At 55.8% G+C, this 16,350-nt stretch overlaps 1 protein-coding gene across 27 annotated transcripts; it reads right to left on the bottom strand.

Annotated features, from left to right (window-relative positions):
• Window positions 1-35: 35 nt before the first annotated feature.
• On the bottom strand, window positions 36-14,017 carry GPAT2 (glycerol-3-phosphate acyltransferase 2, mitochondrial). 27 transcript variants are annotated; one of them, XM_054678600.2, is made up of 22 exons: window positions 12,905-13,022; window positions 10,356-10,478; window positions 10,092-10,205; window positions 9,357-9,430; window positions 8,840-8,944; window positions 8,502-8,630; window positions 6,089-6,188; window positions 5,517-5,650; window positions 5,105-5,204; window positions 4,795-5,007; window positions 4,281-4,403; window positions 4,028-4,110; window positions 3,583-3,701; window positions 2,867-2,937; window positions 2,523-2,781; window positions 2,285-2,433; window positions 2,019-2,096; window positions 1,403-1,534; window positions 1,200-1,320; window positions 1,052-1,117; window positions 758-813; window positions 36-365 (listed from the first exon to the last, which is right to left on the bottom strand). In XM_054678600.2, the coding sequence occupies exons 2-22, from the start codon at window positions 10,416-10,418 to the stop codon at window positions 249-251; spliced, it is 2,406 nt and encodes an 801-aa protein (XP_054534575.1). In that variant the 5' UTR covers window positions 10,419-10,478; window positions 12,905-13,022; the 3' UTR covers window positions 36-248. The 27 variants fall into 27 exon arrangements, with proteins under 27 accessions (XP_054534575.1, XP_054534579.1, XP_054534577.1 ...); XM_054678604.2 differs by having other exon boundaries at window positions 2,523-2,763; XM_054678602.2 differs by having other exon boundaries at window positions 10,356-10,424; window positions 12,905-13,011.
• Between the last annotated feature and the right edge of the window lie 2,333 nt (window positions 14,018-16,350).

Genomic DNA, 16,350 nt, shown 5'->3' with positions numbered 1-16,350 from the left:
GAAGAGAGCAAATACACACACATACACCAAAAAGATGCTGCTGGGCTGGGGAAAAGACAACTCGTCTCGTCCCCTTGTTTATCACATCAAAGAAGGGAAAAAGCAAGAGATGGCAAGGGACAATCAAGCCTCAATGATTATATTTATAGAGCAGCTAAGGGTTTGCAGCCTCCTCTCCATCTTCTGGCTCTAGGACACAGCTGTGTTCTGGGGCTGAGAAGTCTCAGCACAGGCTCCTCCTCACAGTTCTAGCTACAAATGAACTGCCGGATGAACTGTTCTAGTTTTTCCTGATTGTCCTGGCTGGCAAAAGTAGGGGACAGGTGGAGCCTGGGGCCTGCAGGGCTCGGCGTCTGCTGCAGAACCTGGGCCATGGAAGATGAGCCGTGAGTGCGCTCACCACAGGGACTGTGTACACATGGCCCAGGGGCCAGGCCTGTCCCCCAGAAACCTGCCTTGAGACCTCTGGCCCCTTAGACCTCAATGTTTGCGTGCAAATGCTGCCGCAAAGCAGTCCCAATACCCCACCTAGAAAGATGAGCCAGTGATTTGGGAGACCAAGAGGCAGGAAACCATCCCACCTTCTCCAACCCATCACCACATCTATTGCTGGAAGACACCAAGTAAATCCCAGGGTCTTAATGAGGCACCATCAGGCCAGCCCTGTGGAGTGATGGGGACATAGCTGGGTTTCCCTGAGCTACTCTATTGGGGTGGGAGCAGGGGGACAGAAGATGGTGACAGTGGCTCCTCTCACCCCTAGGTCTCTGAAGGTCCAGACAGCACTGATGGCAAGCTTTGGGTCCGCACACTCTGGAAAGAAGAGAGAAGTAAAGGCTCTAGGTAGGGAGGACAGAGAGCCACTGGGCACAGGCTTCTCTCCTCTTGTTTAAAGAAGCCCAGGGAGGGATAGAGCTCTGACTGGACAGAAGACTGTCTGTACTCTGCAGCCTGCCTTCCTAGAGTTGGGTTGTCACTGTCCTGCAGGGGGCAGCAGCCACCAGCAAACACCACTGCCTGCAGAAGCCTGGGCTGACTGGTTGGGACTCACCGAAGATCCCTTCTTCCTGGGCGGTGGCCTGCAGGAACTGGAACAGCTGCTCTGTGTAGCCCAACTCTGCAGAAGAGAGAAGACCTAGACCTGGCACCCAGCACAGACACAGCCTGCCTCGAGGACTGCAAGGGAACAAGGGCCTCACCAGTATCGGGCAGCTGGCCCTGGCGGAGGAAGGCGGCAGCCTGTGCAAAGGCCTTGAGCAGCGGGCTGAGCAGGCGGCAGAGGAAAAGAAAGAAATCTGGGCAGTGTGACTGCTGGCTGAGCTGGAGGGGACAGGCCGGGGTGAGTGCAGCTCCCCACCGCCTCCCTACCACCTCCCTCCAGGGGCAGCTTTTTGAAACACACCCTGAAGTACCGGCCCTCAGCCTCTTCGAAGTCATCACTGTCACTATCAGTAAAGTCCCCACTCGGTTTCCACAGCAGCTTTCTGCTCAATCGCTGTCGCCCTGTGTCACAGGCTGGCCGGGAGCCTGGGGTCTAGGGGCCGTGGAGCCATTGTTCTCTGACAAGCTGGCCAGGGATCAACCCTACACCCCCAGACCAGGTACATGCAGGTGAAACCAGTAAAAGCAGACCTAGAGACCCAAGAGGATGGCCAGAGCCATGCCCCAGCACCTGCTGGGCCAACTTGCAGAGTGAGAGGAAGTGAATTCCCACCCTCAAGGGCAGTAGCCCTGTGGCCAAGAAATGTGGGGAGCAGGAGGTGTGCAGAGAACCTCAGAGGCACACATGTCCAGTGCTATCCAGAGAGACACACACAGAACCGGGGCATAGGTGGCCATATCCCAAGGCACAGGGAGCAGAGGTGCGAGCTAGGCTTCCCTGCTGCAAGGCCAGGGGCTGCCCACTCCCACAGCACACACAGGGCAGAGGAGGAGCCTGGGGCAGCTGGCACTCAGGGTGGGAGGCTGGAGGAGGCCAGGCTCCAGGCAAGGATCTTGTCTCCAACTGCCCTGCCTACCTCCTCAGCAACCAGGAGCCCGCATTGGATGAGCCGGTCCAGCACCTCCTGACAGTAGCAGTACGAAGACTGGCAGGGCTGGGAGAAAAAGGCACCCATGTGGCCTCAGGAGAGCCAGGCACATGGGCAGGGGCCTAGCCAAAGACCGGGCAAGGCCACACCTACCACCCAGGAGGTTTCAGAGGTAGAGCATGGGCAGGGATGGGCCATTCCTACCACCAAGAGGGGAAGGCCTAGGACCAAGTGGGCCGTAGGGGAGGCCTGACCTTTAGCAGCAGCAGGTCTTGTGGCAGCAGGTGCATCAGCAGCAGGATCTGGCGGTACAGCTCATTCTGGCTCAGCAGCAATATGCCCTGCAGCTCCCAGGGCCCCTGGGGCGGCACTCTGCCTGCCAGCAGCCCCCGCACTGCACAGGCTGGGGGCGGAGGGTCCATTATGAAGAAGGAGCCGTTCCCTTCACCACTGCACACACATCCCACCTACCCCGTGCACCTCAAGACTCACCGCCCACAGCCTCGCTCAGGAAGACGGGCAGAAGCTCAGCACTCAGTTGTGCCAGGTGTGTGAGGCCTGGGCCAGGCCGCGGCACCACCAGCAAGTCGCCCTGGCAGATGCGCAGCAGGGCCACGTGCGCCCGCAGCAGGCTTAGTGAGTGCTGCAGCAGGCTCCGCAGCTGCCCAGAGAAGCCTACATCAAAGCCACGCAACAGTATCTCCTCCGTCAGCCAGGAGAACTCCCCCAGGAGCTGCGACAGGAACACACCCTGGGTAGGCAGAGCAGGGCTAAGCAGCAGGGCCACACATCGCCCTCCCCCCCCGCCCAGGTCCCCACCACATTGCACCCCCTACCTTCTGATGCTTGAAGAGCAGCAGCGTTGCCATGATGGCCGTGCTCATCACCGCAGAGCTCCCTACACTGGCTGGAGTGGGGCGGGGGGTGGAGATGCTGGTCAGGTTGAGGCCCAGCAGCCTGGTCCCTCCATGATCTGGCAAGTCTTCCTAGTCACACATCCCAACTCCACCCCAGGGATGAAGAACGTACACCCGGAGCAGTGGTGTTTATCATCACACAGGCTGAGAGCAGGCCAGGAGCTGGGGGCCTTCCCCTGGATCTCATCGTAGGGCCCACACATCAACCCACAGCCTCTACTAGAGGGGCACTGAAGAAGATACAGATGGATCTCCCTATAAGGGCCCTCTGCGGAGGCGCTGTGCTAAGCCCCTTACACGTATCATTCCATTCAGTTAACACCATCCCCACCCAAAGCTAAGGAGACTCCGCTCAGAAGGCAGGGCTGGGTGTGGCCTTGGGGAAGCAGCTGCAGCCTCCTGGCCTCAGGCCACCATCTTTGTGCATGCACTTAGCTGCTCCCTCATGATGGCCCTGGCTGCCTGCTCCTCCTGTAGGAGAAGGGTTCCATTCTTCTTCAGATGTCCCCGAGGTACCACAGAGCGCCTCAGGTGCAGACACTCACTTGGAATGGAGAACCCTGGTGACTGGCTGACCCCGAGAGGGGACGGTTCAGTGACCCACCCGCAAAGGCCCAGATCTGGTTCACCCTCACCACTCAGGACATGACAGCTCAGTCTCCTGACCAGAAGCTGGTCCTCTTCCTTGAGGGCCAGGAGAGGCCCAGTTATGGGGGTCCACTCCTGCTCCTTCTCAGTGTCTGGGACAGCAGTACTGAGATAGAGACACAGATTACAGGATGAAGGGTCCAAACACAAAAACAGCTGTGGGAATGCCTAGAGCTTTCTAAAAGGTGAGGGTGTTTCCCCCTCCCAGCCCCAGGACAGAGGATGGCTTCTATAACCCCCAGTCCCATCCAGGCCTCTGTGCCATACCCCACACTCAGACTGTTGGCAAGGCGAGTACCTGGAACTATTCTAGATGACCCCAGGATATTTGGTGAGGGAGGGCTGCTAGTGTGTGTATATGGGGGATACATAAGCTGGTGCTGAAGGGCTGCTTGCCTTGCCCCCTGAGACCCCACGCTCCCGTGCCCCTACCATTGGCCCAGCACGATGGGCTGCAGTAGCTGCTCCAGGGTCTGTCTGCCGCCCCAGCAGCTTCTGGCACTGACGATGTATTCCTGCCCAGGAGAAGGCTCTTAGGTGGCCTGCTCGGGCCCACCAGGAAACTTGCACACAGCCCACTGGAAGTAGGCAAAGCTATCCCTGCAGTGGCTTTGAGGGCCAGGCTGCCAGGATGCCTAGGACAGACACCCCAGGTACTCCCAGCCTTCCCCAGCTGGCTCCATACCTGCAGGGAAAAGGGCTGAGCTAGGTGCACCCGGGAGCAGATCCGGTGGCTGCAGCCCCAGCAGCTCCACAAGCTACGTAGGACAGCCAGAGCTCCTGTCCACAGCCCCAGGGGGGCCGAGGCCTGCAAGGAGGGAGAGGATAACTATACTCACCAAGGACACTGCTCTCGGGCGGACATCAGGGCTGCCCACCCATCCTGGTCTTCAGAGGTATCCTCTGGTCCCACCCTGCTCAGTTTTATCTCAGGCCCAAACTGGTGTGTGACCTTGTCCCAAGCTCCTCTTTTCTTATCCATGACACAGGAAAAATCCCTCCCTATCAAGGTCTTCACAGGATGAAATGAGATGATGGTAATGGCCTTGGCAGGTGCTGCCAGATGATTGTAAGGACGATTCCTTTGTGCCCCCCACAGCCCTAAGTGGGGCTCAGCCACAGGACACAATATTGTGCCTCCTGTCGGGAGCTGGTGTCCACCTAGGGGCCCAAGGGGCTGGAGGGTCTCACATTCTCACATGGTCTATGTCACATGGTGCATCCGGAACCAGGTCATAGGTGACGGCCACTGGTACCAGCAGAGCATCTGGGACGATGCCCACCTGGACTGCCTGCACCACAAACCCCACCCAAGCCTGGCCCAGGGCTGACAGCCGTGGCCCCAGAGCCCCAGGAGGTTCCTCCAGGAAGATGAGCAGGGGCTGCCCACTAACCAGCAGCTGCTCTATGACCTGGAATAGGAGGGGTCAGAGGGGGTGTTAAGGCCAGAGCAGAAACAGACCCCTGTCCCCTTAGCCTGGCCCATATGTAACCACTGGGGGCACTCACCGCCTGGACCACAGCCCTTGCAAGGAGCCCCTCAGAGCTGTCCAGGGAGAGGCTGGCCTCTGGGGGCAGGAAAAGCCCCCCAAGCTTCCTCAGCAGAGCTCTGTGGGACATAGGGCAGAGCCTGATAAGGAAAGGGGCTCTGAAGATGTGAATGAGTAAGGGGCTAGTGAGAGTCTCAGCTCCCCCATGGCCAGCCTGTGTCCTACTTGAATACCCTGAGGCGAAGCCATGGCCCTAGGCCCTGTGGCTGACACCTCCATCTAAGCCCCACAGGCTAGACTGCTGTATGGCTCGGAGCAGAGAGGCCACGAAGAGGGCCTTTAGCAGGGAGCTGCTGCCAACACACCCCGATACACACCCCGCCCCAGCCTGCGACTTCTCCCATGTATGTCTAGAGGCAAAAGGTTTTTACCTGAGGGCAGGGGAGCAGGTGCGGGAGTCCCAGGCCACACGGAGCACACCCAGGCCCTGGGAGAGCAGCATAAAGGGCAGCAGGATCCCATCCAGGAGGGTTTTGTGAGTAGAGAGGAGGACAAGCGGCAAGCCCTGCTCCAGGGAGAGCCAGAGGGAAGTGCCAACCTGCCCCACCCTGAGGACACAGGCAGCCAAAGACCCAGGGCAGCCCCAGAGGGAGGGACAGTTCAGCCGCAGAGTTCTTCCTCTGAGCACATTTCCCAAAAGCAAAGGAGCCTTTAGACAACTCTTAAGGTAACTGCACCGACGCACTGACGTAATGGTTGTTAAGACCATGATGGAAAGACGTTAGAGGAAGCCCCATGGGAGCAGGGCCGTGAGACATAAGGGAAGGTCGGCAAAGAGCAGGGGATTTTTCCCACCAGCTGATGGGGACTGGACTGCTGTATGGCTGGGAGCAGAGAGGCCAGGAAGCAGGACCAGATGGGGACTGCTCCTGACTTAAGGGCTTGGCCCAGCCTCTGCTCTTCTGCTCCCACCATCCCCAACCCAATGGAGGGCGGGCCTTACTGCCTGGGCGGCCTTCTGGACCATCTTCATCTGACCCTTGTGGAGCTGCACATTCAGGAACAGGCAGTTCAGGAACCTCAGCAGCGCCCAGCTGAACAGCCTGGGGAGGGACACCAGGCCTGAGGTGCGGCAAGGAGTGACGCTCGGCCCGTGGCACTTGGAGGGCTGCCCAGTGCTCCTTAGGGCAGGCCCCGCCACTATCCTCATTTTACAGAAGAGGAAAGTGAGACTCAGGGAAGCTACAGAACTGCTTCCTGGTAGTGAACGCTAAGAAGTAGCAGTGCTGGGACTGGAAGTTCTGACACCAGAGTTCATGCCCACCAGACGCTGCTACTCTCCCACGACCTCATGGTGGAGCTGCCTCACATCAGAATCAGAGCATCTGCCTCAATTTACCCTAAAGGAGACTAGAGGACCAAGCCTCTCTCCAGGCAGAACCCAGCCTGGTCTTCACAATCTACCAGAAAAGGTGAAATAAAAAGGAAGGATTAGTAATAGAAGAAGGAAAGGGGATAACTGCAGGGGCAAAATCCCTGGTGGGCAGGTGGGTGGGGTTGTCCCTGCAGCCCAACAGGAGGACCAGCTCTATTTATTTTTTAGGACAGGGTCTTGCTCTGTTGCCCAGGCTGAAGTGCAGTGGCACAAACTTGGCTCACTACAACCTCTGCCTCCTGGGCTCAAGCGATCCTCCCACCTCAGCCTCTCAAGCATCTAGGACCACAGGCACGCAACAGTGCACCCGGCTAATTTTTGGAGAGACAAGTTTGCCCTGGCTGGTCTATGTCGCCCAGGCTGGTCTTCAGCTCTTGGGTGATCCACCCCACTCAGCCTCCCAAAGTGCTGATATTACAGGTGTGAGCCACTGCACTGGCATAGGACCAGCTTTAATTTAGGACAGACACATAGCTGTAGTAGCAGGGAAATGTGCTGGATAAGCAGCAAGTCCCCATGTGATGGCTTTTATCTTTCTGTGAAGCATGAGATGGGGAATCAGTTGACAGTGGATAAGTCTAAGAAGGAGCAGGCTGGGTGGGAGCCCTGGAGAGTGCCATGTGTCCCTGTGACATTTGCACTTAGCAAGGAAACCAGTCCACTGGTGTGTGTTTCTCTGGCAACGCTGGGCTGCTCAGGTGCAAAGAGAAGGTAGACAGCGGGGGATCATGCCCATGACTCCCTCGAAAGAGCATTATTAGCACCCTGAGCCTGCAATCTCAGCTAGGCTTGGAGGGAAGGAAACACAGAAAGGGAGGCTGATGGCTGATGTCAAGGTAGGCAGATCAAGCGACTAGAACAGCAGAGGGCTGGTCAAGGTCACCAACAACCTCTACTTTCTGTCCTTGCTCAGTTGGCCACTCAGCACATTCAAGACAGCTGAGCTTGACACATGCTGCCCCAAGCCCACCTGTACTCAGGGACTCATTCATCTCCTTGGCTTTAAACACCATCTGTATGCTAAAGCCTCGCAGTGTCTCTGGCCCCAACCTCTCTTCTGAGCTCCAGGCTCCTATATGCAGCTGCCTCCTCAGTGTCTCCACAAGCATGTCAGGTACCAAAACTCTCTCTCTCCAAACTACCTTTTTGGGCCAACTCACTTCTCCCAAAGCCTGTTCTCTGTCCATACCACCAGAAAGTAGGCTAGAAACGGGGCTGTCCTGTAACTTCTCCTACTTCCCTCACTGCCCCTGTTCCCACTGTCCAATCCCTCAGTGAGTCCTGTTAATATCACCTCGACCTCTCAATCCACTTTTCAACCTCTACTGTCCACCATGATCTCTCACCTGGATTAACAAAACAGCCTTCCAGATGCCCTTCTGGTCTCCACTCTTGACCCCAATTCATGATGTCACTTCCCACTTAAAACCTTGCAACTGGTTTTCACTGCACTTGGAGATCCAGTCCAAACTTGCACGGCCTTACATGATTTGATCCCTTCTGCCTCTCGATTTCACCTCCCATAGCTCTCGACCCCTCACTTGCTGGCTTCCAACCACGTCAGCTTCTGGAGCAAACCTAGTCCTTTCCTGCCCAGGGCCAAAGCTCAGGCTATTCCCTCTAGCAAGACTATTCGCCTCATTCTTGTTCGCCTTTTCTTCCTCTTGGCTCTGGCTTACAGGCTCTTTGTCCCCTTCCTGGTATTCTGTCTCAGCCCTGTTCCTTCCTCCTTGCAGCCGCGCATATCTCGTTTACCCTCCGTTTCCCTGGAACAGTGTGCTGCATCTAACATAGGCTCCGACCTGTGCTGGCAAAATGTGGGGATGGGAGGCGGTGGTGAAGGCAGGCTGCAGCCCACTCTGGTAAACACTATCCAGCAACCCAGGAGGAGAGTCCAGCACTTCCCCAAGCCCGGCCAACACCCGCTCTCCAGAAGGACAGAGTCCCCAGCCCAAGGGTGAGTGCCCTTCAGCCCAGTTACCTGACCAGGAAGGGACGGGGTGGGGCCTGGATGTGACCCAGGATGCGCTGTACCTCCTTCTTCACAAGGTCAGGCACCTGGCCTTCCCCAGTGCCTCCTGGGACCCTCCCTGAGAGGAGGTTCTGCACCCTGTGAGGGGGTTAGAAGGAGTGCTATGAGGCTGCAGCAGGGCACGGCCTCCAGTCTTCACCCTCCTCCTTAAGGAAGGGTCCCAGGCAAAGCTCATGCTCTAGAAGCCTTGCCCCAGCCACCCCTCTCAAACACCCCTACCTAGTGTCATTGTCATCCCATTCAGGATCCCAGAAATGCCAGCCAGACTTCACTCCCTGCCTCCTCACCCGGTGCTTTCCATGATCTTCTGTGGGACATCCTGGCAGGGGGGGATGTGCTGCTCCAGGGACCACAGGAAATAGCAGAGCCTCCGAACCAGCCAGCCCCGAAACCTGGGCACAGCTCCCAGAGCAGGAGGGAAGATCCTTCAGAGAGGGCCCACCTCCACTAGGACTCACAGAAGGCTATTCAATCAGAAAGGGACCACACCCCAGACCCATGTACTAGGAACACCTGAGCAGGAAGAACTGCCTGTCCATCTGTGCCCCATTCCCACCCCTCACCCTGTTGAGTCGGGTACAGGTTCACAGCCTGAAACACGGTGGGCAATCCATACATGCTCACAGAAGGAACTGCAAGAGAGCTCCAAGTCCGCCCCTCCCTGCAGGCTTGTGTATGGAACAGAGGACGGGGCCCTTCTTTCTCTATCAGAGGAAGAAAATGGCACCAAAAAGCAGGGCCCCAGCAGCCCTGCACCCAAGGGTCCCTGTCCCCAAGCCTGCTCCAGTCCATAGCTCTGACTACCTTGTGTTCTCCTCCTTCACCAGGATCACATTGCAGAAGCCTAGGTCCATTATGCTTCTGTGGAAGAGGGACTCCTGCAAGACAGGGGGAGAGACAGCATGTCCTGGGGGGCCTTTGCAAACTGGTAAAGAAACGCCCCTGTACTGCCCCTCTGGCTCTGCCAGGTGGCCTGCTAAGTCTTCCAGGAGAAAAGATTACAGCACAGTATTTCGCAAAAGGTGTTTGACCCCAGATTCTAGGCTGGCTCAGGAAAAAGGGGCCCATGCTCAAAACTGAAGTGCTGTATCCTGTACAGAATCACCCTCTTTCAGAGTGGTATGTGAAAGTCTCCAGAAGTTATCTTCTCAACAGCAGAGAAAACGCAGCCTGGGTCTCCATGAGAAATCTGGGCTCCCTCACCACCATCACATGACACAAACCAAAAAAGAGGTCTTCAAGCATGTGCTGAGTGCTGGGGAAGTCTGAGTGGGTGATGTCCACAAAACTGAACAACAAAACTGACACAGGCATGATAAGAACCCAGCCCTCTGGGCACACCCTACCACCACTTAGGCCCCTCTGTACTTCTCCCACCCAACTCTCCCAGGCCTGGGAACAAGCCACCGCCCAACCATACAACCAATACCAGTGCATCCATTCCCCTGAAAGACAGAAGCAGAGGCATGGGGCAGGGAAGAGCCAAGCTTGCAGGGACATAAAGGAAGCAGCTTCCCAGAGCTCGCTACCATCACTCACCCAGCTCTTGGGGGTGCAGGTCTGGCAACAGCGACCCACAAAGGGGCGATACTTCCCCAGGAATGGAGTGACAGCCTCCAGCTTCATCCCAAAGCCTGACGACCACAGGCTAGTCTGGAAAGGGCGATGAGGAGAGATGAGAGGACTCAAAGTCCTTGGCAGGAGAGAGGGAAAGATGGAGCAATGGAGGCTCTAGGAGTGAGGGGCACAGCAGAAGGGGTGGCAGGGCAGAGAGGATTTGAGGAATGGGAGGAGCCACATTACCTCTCGGCCACTGGGGCTGCTCCTTGGCTGAGTTTGGCATCTGCCTTCCAACATGGTGGCCATGAGAGCCTAGAAGAACCACGAACCAGTCACCTCTGGCACTCTCCTTCTCCCCACAGAAACCTGAGCCAGGGAAAGGTGCAAGGATGGAGCCATAAGAATCTGAGCCATAATCCAGGGCCTCCTGCGGTAACTGCAACCCCCCATCACAGGACAGACAGACATCACTTAGGCCATCAGTGGTGAGGAGAACCTAGGCTGGAAACTAGGGGCTGGCTCAGATCAAGGCCCTGCCCCACACCCAACTGATCCCACAAAGGAGCCAGCTGTCCTCAAAAGGTCTCACAGTATCCAGGTCAGGGCCCTCCTCGGGCCAACATGAGGGGGATCGGTTGTCTTAGCATCCACACCCACCCGGCCATCTCCTAGCACAGATGGGGGCTGTACCGGAGATGCTGATCCTTTCTGTGCAGAGGGAAAGAATGAGGGCTGGATTGGAAGGAAGGAGGCACAAGACTGCCAAGGAGGAAGAAGACTATCGCCATGAGGCCACCAGGTCCTACTCAGCTGCCCTTCCCCTCCTCACCAGGAGACAGCCCTGTAACCACCCAAACATTACGGGAATGTGGGCTGGCTAATAGAAGAGGGACAACTCAGGGTCAGAACACAGAGGCCTACTCACCAGGAATGAGCATCTAGTTGGGGACAAAGACAGACTTTTCCACAATCACTCCCCTCTCACATTAACGTTCTCCACAGAAGACGCCACTTGTATCTCCTCAGCCCCTCCTTCCCACCACAATATTTCCCTGAACTAATAAATACCTATGTTCCTTCAAACAGCACTGAACGACTCCTGGCTCAAAAATTTGGGCCTAAAAGCCCCTCTTCCCTATTTCTCAGCACGACCCTGATGAGTGGGCTGGTCTAATCATGTTTCCCCATCCCTACCACACTTTGATCAGGCCCATCTAGGAGCCTCTCCCTTCCCAGCCACCCACCCAATTCTGCCCAGGGTTCTAAGTCCACGATGCTTCTGGAACACCCTCTAAGCCCTCCCTCTCCTCCTTGGGTTCCCCAGCCCAAGCCTGCCCGGCAAAGAGCCATTCGAAGCCCTCCTCCAGGGCTATGGTTTCATCTCCCTACGTGGTCAGAGTGTCCTGAGGGCAGGGACTCATCTCTGTATGTCCAGCAGTCTGCCCGGTGTGCAAGAGGGAACCAGGAAGAGCCAGCTGACCCACAATAACTTCCTCCCAAGAATTCTCCAGGCGCGTTCCTCCTTTCCCCAGTCAGCTCGGTTTCCAGCCAGGAAGCCAAGCAGTAATGGGATCAGGATCCCTGCAGTGCCCAGGGTCTGGGGGGCCACGGGAGGCTCATCCCAAAGGCACTCTGTTATCTTGAAAATGTTGCATAGCCCTGTTCACAGACACATGGTACAGGAAGGCTACAAACCCACGCCCGCTTTGCAAGGAGGGTGTCTGTCCCCTAGCTGCAGACCACCCCCAACCCCCAAATCCAACCCCATTAGGTCTGTGCTAGCTCTACGGAAGCAGAGTCAAAGCCATGGCAAGGGGTTATTCCCATCTGCCAGTTAACAACACAGCTCAGGACTCCTACAGCAGAGGATGCAAACTGGCACCCCGAGGGCAAATTCAACTCATAGACACATATATATACACACACATATATACATATATAATACATATATACATATATATATACACACATATATACATATATAATACATATATACATATATACACACATATATACATATAATACATATATACATATACACACACACACTTCTTTGACTACACAACGTGCTAAAACCTTATGATGTAAAACCAACGTTGAACAGCAGTGGGCTTGTTACATATACATTTTTTGAAAATCAAGGTTTCCAGTCGCGGCTGTAATGGAAAAAGCTGAGCTCTGGCATCTCTGAGCACACACCCCACAGGGCCCAGCTGGCCGCCACTGTCCCTTTAGCCCGACAGCAGGAGCCCTCCCGTTTGCCTCCACCTTGATTATCACTGACGCCTGAGCCTGTGCACATCTGAGCGTTCAGCCCTTGATCAAGGGTAAAACTCTAAACCTGCCCCCACGTTTGAAATGCTTGTGCCCTACAGAGAGCCGCAAGAGAACTTCACCTTCCCGGCTCTGCTCAAACATGGCCTCGGCGCCCCACAGCCCCCGCCCAGGGCCCCTCAGGCCTCAGCTCCCTCGTCAGACCCGTGACAGGCGCTCCCCGAGCTGCCCCAAGATGTGCGAAGGGCACCTGCCCGACATCAGGTCCTGGATGCCCTCTCTGGATGTAGGGGAACGGGATGCCGAGGAAGAGGCAAAGCGGGGCTCTCCACAACACCACGCCCCACAAGGACTCATTCCCGCCACAAGCCCCGCATGGCCGGCGCTCCCTCCCTTTCGACTTCCGCCCAGTCCCCAACAGGCCGCTCAGACCAGGCTCTTGAAGCAGGAAAGCCCCTGGATGATCCCGGTCCGCTTCTGACCTGGCCTCGCCGGGGAGCGACCACCGCGCCTCTCACCTCACACCAGCCGCCAACTCCCGCCAAAGCAGCAGCTCCGCAAAGCCGCCACAAGGCGTGGACTGCTCAAGGGAAGGAGCGGATTGCCCACCTCCGCGCGTCCGGCTAAAAGGCAGCCCCGAGAGCCAATTGGGATGCGCGCTGGTCCAGAAGCCCCGCCCTGCGTCCCGTGCTCTGCGACACTCAACGTGGCCACGGGACCCGTGCTCTGGGGATGGCCTGCTCCGTTTTCCAGTCGGCCCTGGCCCGCGGTGGGAGGGGAGTACTGCAGGCGGCCGCGAGGCCCCGGGTGCTTGAGCTTCGAGCAGGGACTCAGGCCAGATTCTGATTAAAGAGGTTATCCCAGGGCTTACGCTCCTCCAAGCTGGGGTTCGGCTCCAGCAAAATTCTGAGCTGAGGACGATTAGAAAGGAGAGAAGATCATCAAGAGACAGTTGCAGTCATGAAAAACAAGTCAGGCCTCCCAGTGTCATTTCCTTTGTTAATGTGAAGCCTAGACCACCGTCAGGGACCTCCAGCAGCCGCGCGGTGCTAAGGTTTCAGCTGGGCCTGTGGCCAGTGTGTTCATTCGTGTGGTTATTTGATTAAGACCTGACTCCTGTCTCGGCCCTAAGCTCCGCGTAAACAAAGACCTTATGGGTTCATTCATGTTGTGACTGTGTTCCCAGCACCCAGCAGGAGACCAGCCAGTGGGAGGCAAGCAGTATAGCACAGATGAACATGCGAATGACTGTGCTCTCTGTTCCTGCCCCCATGGAATGAGCCCGCCTGACATGCCAGAGGATTCCACGGTTCCAGAGCGTGTGACACACGTGTGCCGGAGCAAAGCCACACATGAGCCTGGCGGGGCCCAAGACAGCACAGAACGTGTTCACATCCTCCCTCGTCTCTGACTCACCAGCCCTGATGTGACTCCCACACCCTGCCCCTCCGGGATGTAGCCTTGCTCTCCCTTTGTGCCATTTCGTGTCTATCCAGGCTGTGTGTGCATCCACTCACCTTCACTGGGATTTGCAACGTCCTCCCGGTACCTGCAGAATCCATTTTGTACCCCATCTTACCGTTCTTTTGTATCAGGGTGCCTGTCCACCTCGAGATCCTGAGACTCTGACGCTGAAAAACGAAAAATATAGACTTTCACTTCGAAGTTGTAAGTTGCCTCCTAAGAGTGCAGACTTGAATTTACCGAAGGCTGACGCCTCTTAGTTCTGGGAACACCATCTGTACAGGCAGCTGAGTTTTGCCGTTGTGAACACGTCCCCACCTCTTAAGGAGTTCTCATGCTGAGAAGTAGCCCCAAAGCGGAGACTTTAGACTAGAAGGTTGCATGGATTGACTGTAGAGACGAGGCGCAGCATCTCAGAGTTCAGCTGTCAGATGTGCTGCTTCTTTGGAAGAAACGTATTTTGTTATGGTGGTGATGGTTGTTTGCTGCAATTTGGACATTTGAAAAGAAGCATCCCTCTCAGACCCAGATTGGGTCTGGGACCGAGGACTCAGTGTGCTCTTTCTCCCTCAAGCAGTTTGCAGGAGAGGCAGAGCTGCAGTGCAGCAAGACCTGTAGGCCAGCTGCCATACACACTGATTGTGACTGACCCGACCCTGAGAGAAACATAAACTGATTTGAGCTGGGCCCTGCCCAACCTGGACTGGACTTGGTGAGCCCCGTCCTGGACTCATGCCAGAATGCATTACCCAGAATATCCTGATGCACATAACTGACCGCCTGCGCCCAGAGGGACAAAGGCCCTCCCTGTGGCTGGGGGCAGGTGTTCCCTGAAGGCACTGACAGGCCTTTCTCCTGTATATCACCTGGAGAAAAGGACTTGAGCTGGCATTAGAATGGGCAGAGGGGCTCTTGCCTGTCTGTCTGGGGACCACCAGCGGGGCAGAGAAAAGGAGATGTGATGTTTAATTTTAGGTGTCAGCTTGACTGGGATACCCAGATACCCAGAGAGCTGGCAAGGCATTATTTCTGGGTATATCTGTGAGGGTGTTTCTGGAAGAGACTGGCATTTGAATCACTGGACAGAGTAAGGAATATTCACCTTCACCCAATGGGGGCAGACACCATCCAATCGGTTGAGGGCCTTCATAGAAAAAAGGCAGAGGAAAAGAGAATTTGCATGCAGGCTCTCTCTTTCTTCCCTTCTCTCTCTCTCTCTCTCTCTCTTCCCTTCTCTCTCTCTCTCTCTCTCTCTCTCCTGCAGCTGGGACAGCCATCTTCTCCTACCCTTGGACATTAGATCCAGGCTTTGGGTTCTATAACTTGGACCAGCAGCACCCCCACCCACAGGTTCTCAGGCCTTCAAACTTGGACTGAGCTACGCCACCAGCTTCCCTGGTTCTCTAGCTTGCAGAAGGCATATGGTGGGGCTTTTCAACTTCCATAATCACGGGAGCCAATTCCCATAATAAAGCTCATCTGTCCATCCCCCTACCTATATTCTTGGTTCTGTTTCTCCATTCTATGCTGTGGTTTGCTGCAATGTTGAACAAGACTTTATGGAAGATTCCGGAGTAATAGGGATCTACAACATAGACACCACCAATGGTTACCTCTGAAGGTGGCTGTGCTCAGAACACCTGGGCCTGGGAGGGAAAGGGATGTCTCAGAGGGAGGCATGTCTCCTCCGTTAGTTAGGGTTATGAGGAAATTCACTTTTCCATTGCCTTTTGTTCTATCCAGGCCCTCGACTGATTGGATGGTGTCTGCCCCCGTGGGGTGAAGGTGAATATTCCTTACTCAGTCTGGAGATTTCAAATGCCAATCTCTGAGGAACCCTGATTAAAGGAGGAGACATGCCTCTTTCTGAGACACCCTTTCCCTCCCAGGCCCAGGTGCTCTGAGCACAGCCACCTCCAGAGGTAACCATTGGTGGTACTCTATGTTGTAGATCCCTTCCGTTATACCAGAACCTTCCATAATGACTTGCTAAGCACTGCAGCAAACGGCAGCCTAGAATGGAGAAGTCAAATATGGGTGCTAGTGGCAGGAGAATGGGAACATTGATGCTGGGAAGCTGCCAACAGACACTCACCACACATGCCACTTTCCTCTGGCCAAGGCTGGCACCACTTCTATAGATGAAAACTTGAGCCAAGAGGCTGGGATAGAGTGAGTGGGGAACCCGAGATCCTTTCTAATACTGGGGATCTGGGATTCTGTGAAGACCAGGGACAGCGTGTGAGATTCAAGGGCTGACAACCTGAGGGAGGAGGGTGCTGCATGCTAGTGTTCTGTCCTCCACATCGGTATCTTCAACACCAACTTGGGGGATGACGCAGAAGGCAGGCTTGGCCTTCTAGCAGATGTCATAAACCAATAAGGAATAAAGGGTACTTACTGACAGAATCTGGATTCAAAGACAATTTGAGAACAGGGGAATTATGATCAAAATAAGCCCCAACCTGAAAGAGTGTGGTGGAACCTGAGGGGAAAGTTC

This window comes from Pan troglodytes, chromosome 12 (genome assembly GCF_028858775.2).
Source record: "Pan troglodytes isolate AG18354 chromosome 12, NHGRI_mPanTro3-v2.0_pri, whole genome shotgun sequence".
NCBI lineage: Eukaryota > Metazoa > Chordata > Mammalia > Primates > Hominidae > Pan > Pan troglodytes.
The sequence above is the reverse complement of the archived record's forward strand: the minus strand, read 5'-3'. Positions and strand labels throughout refer to the sequence as shown.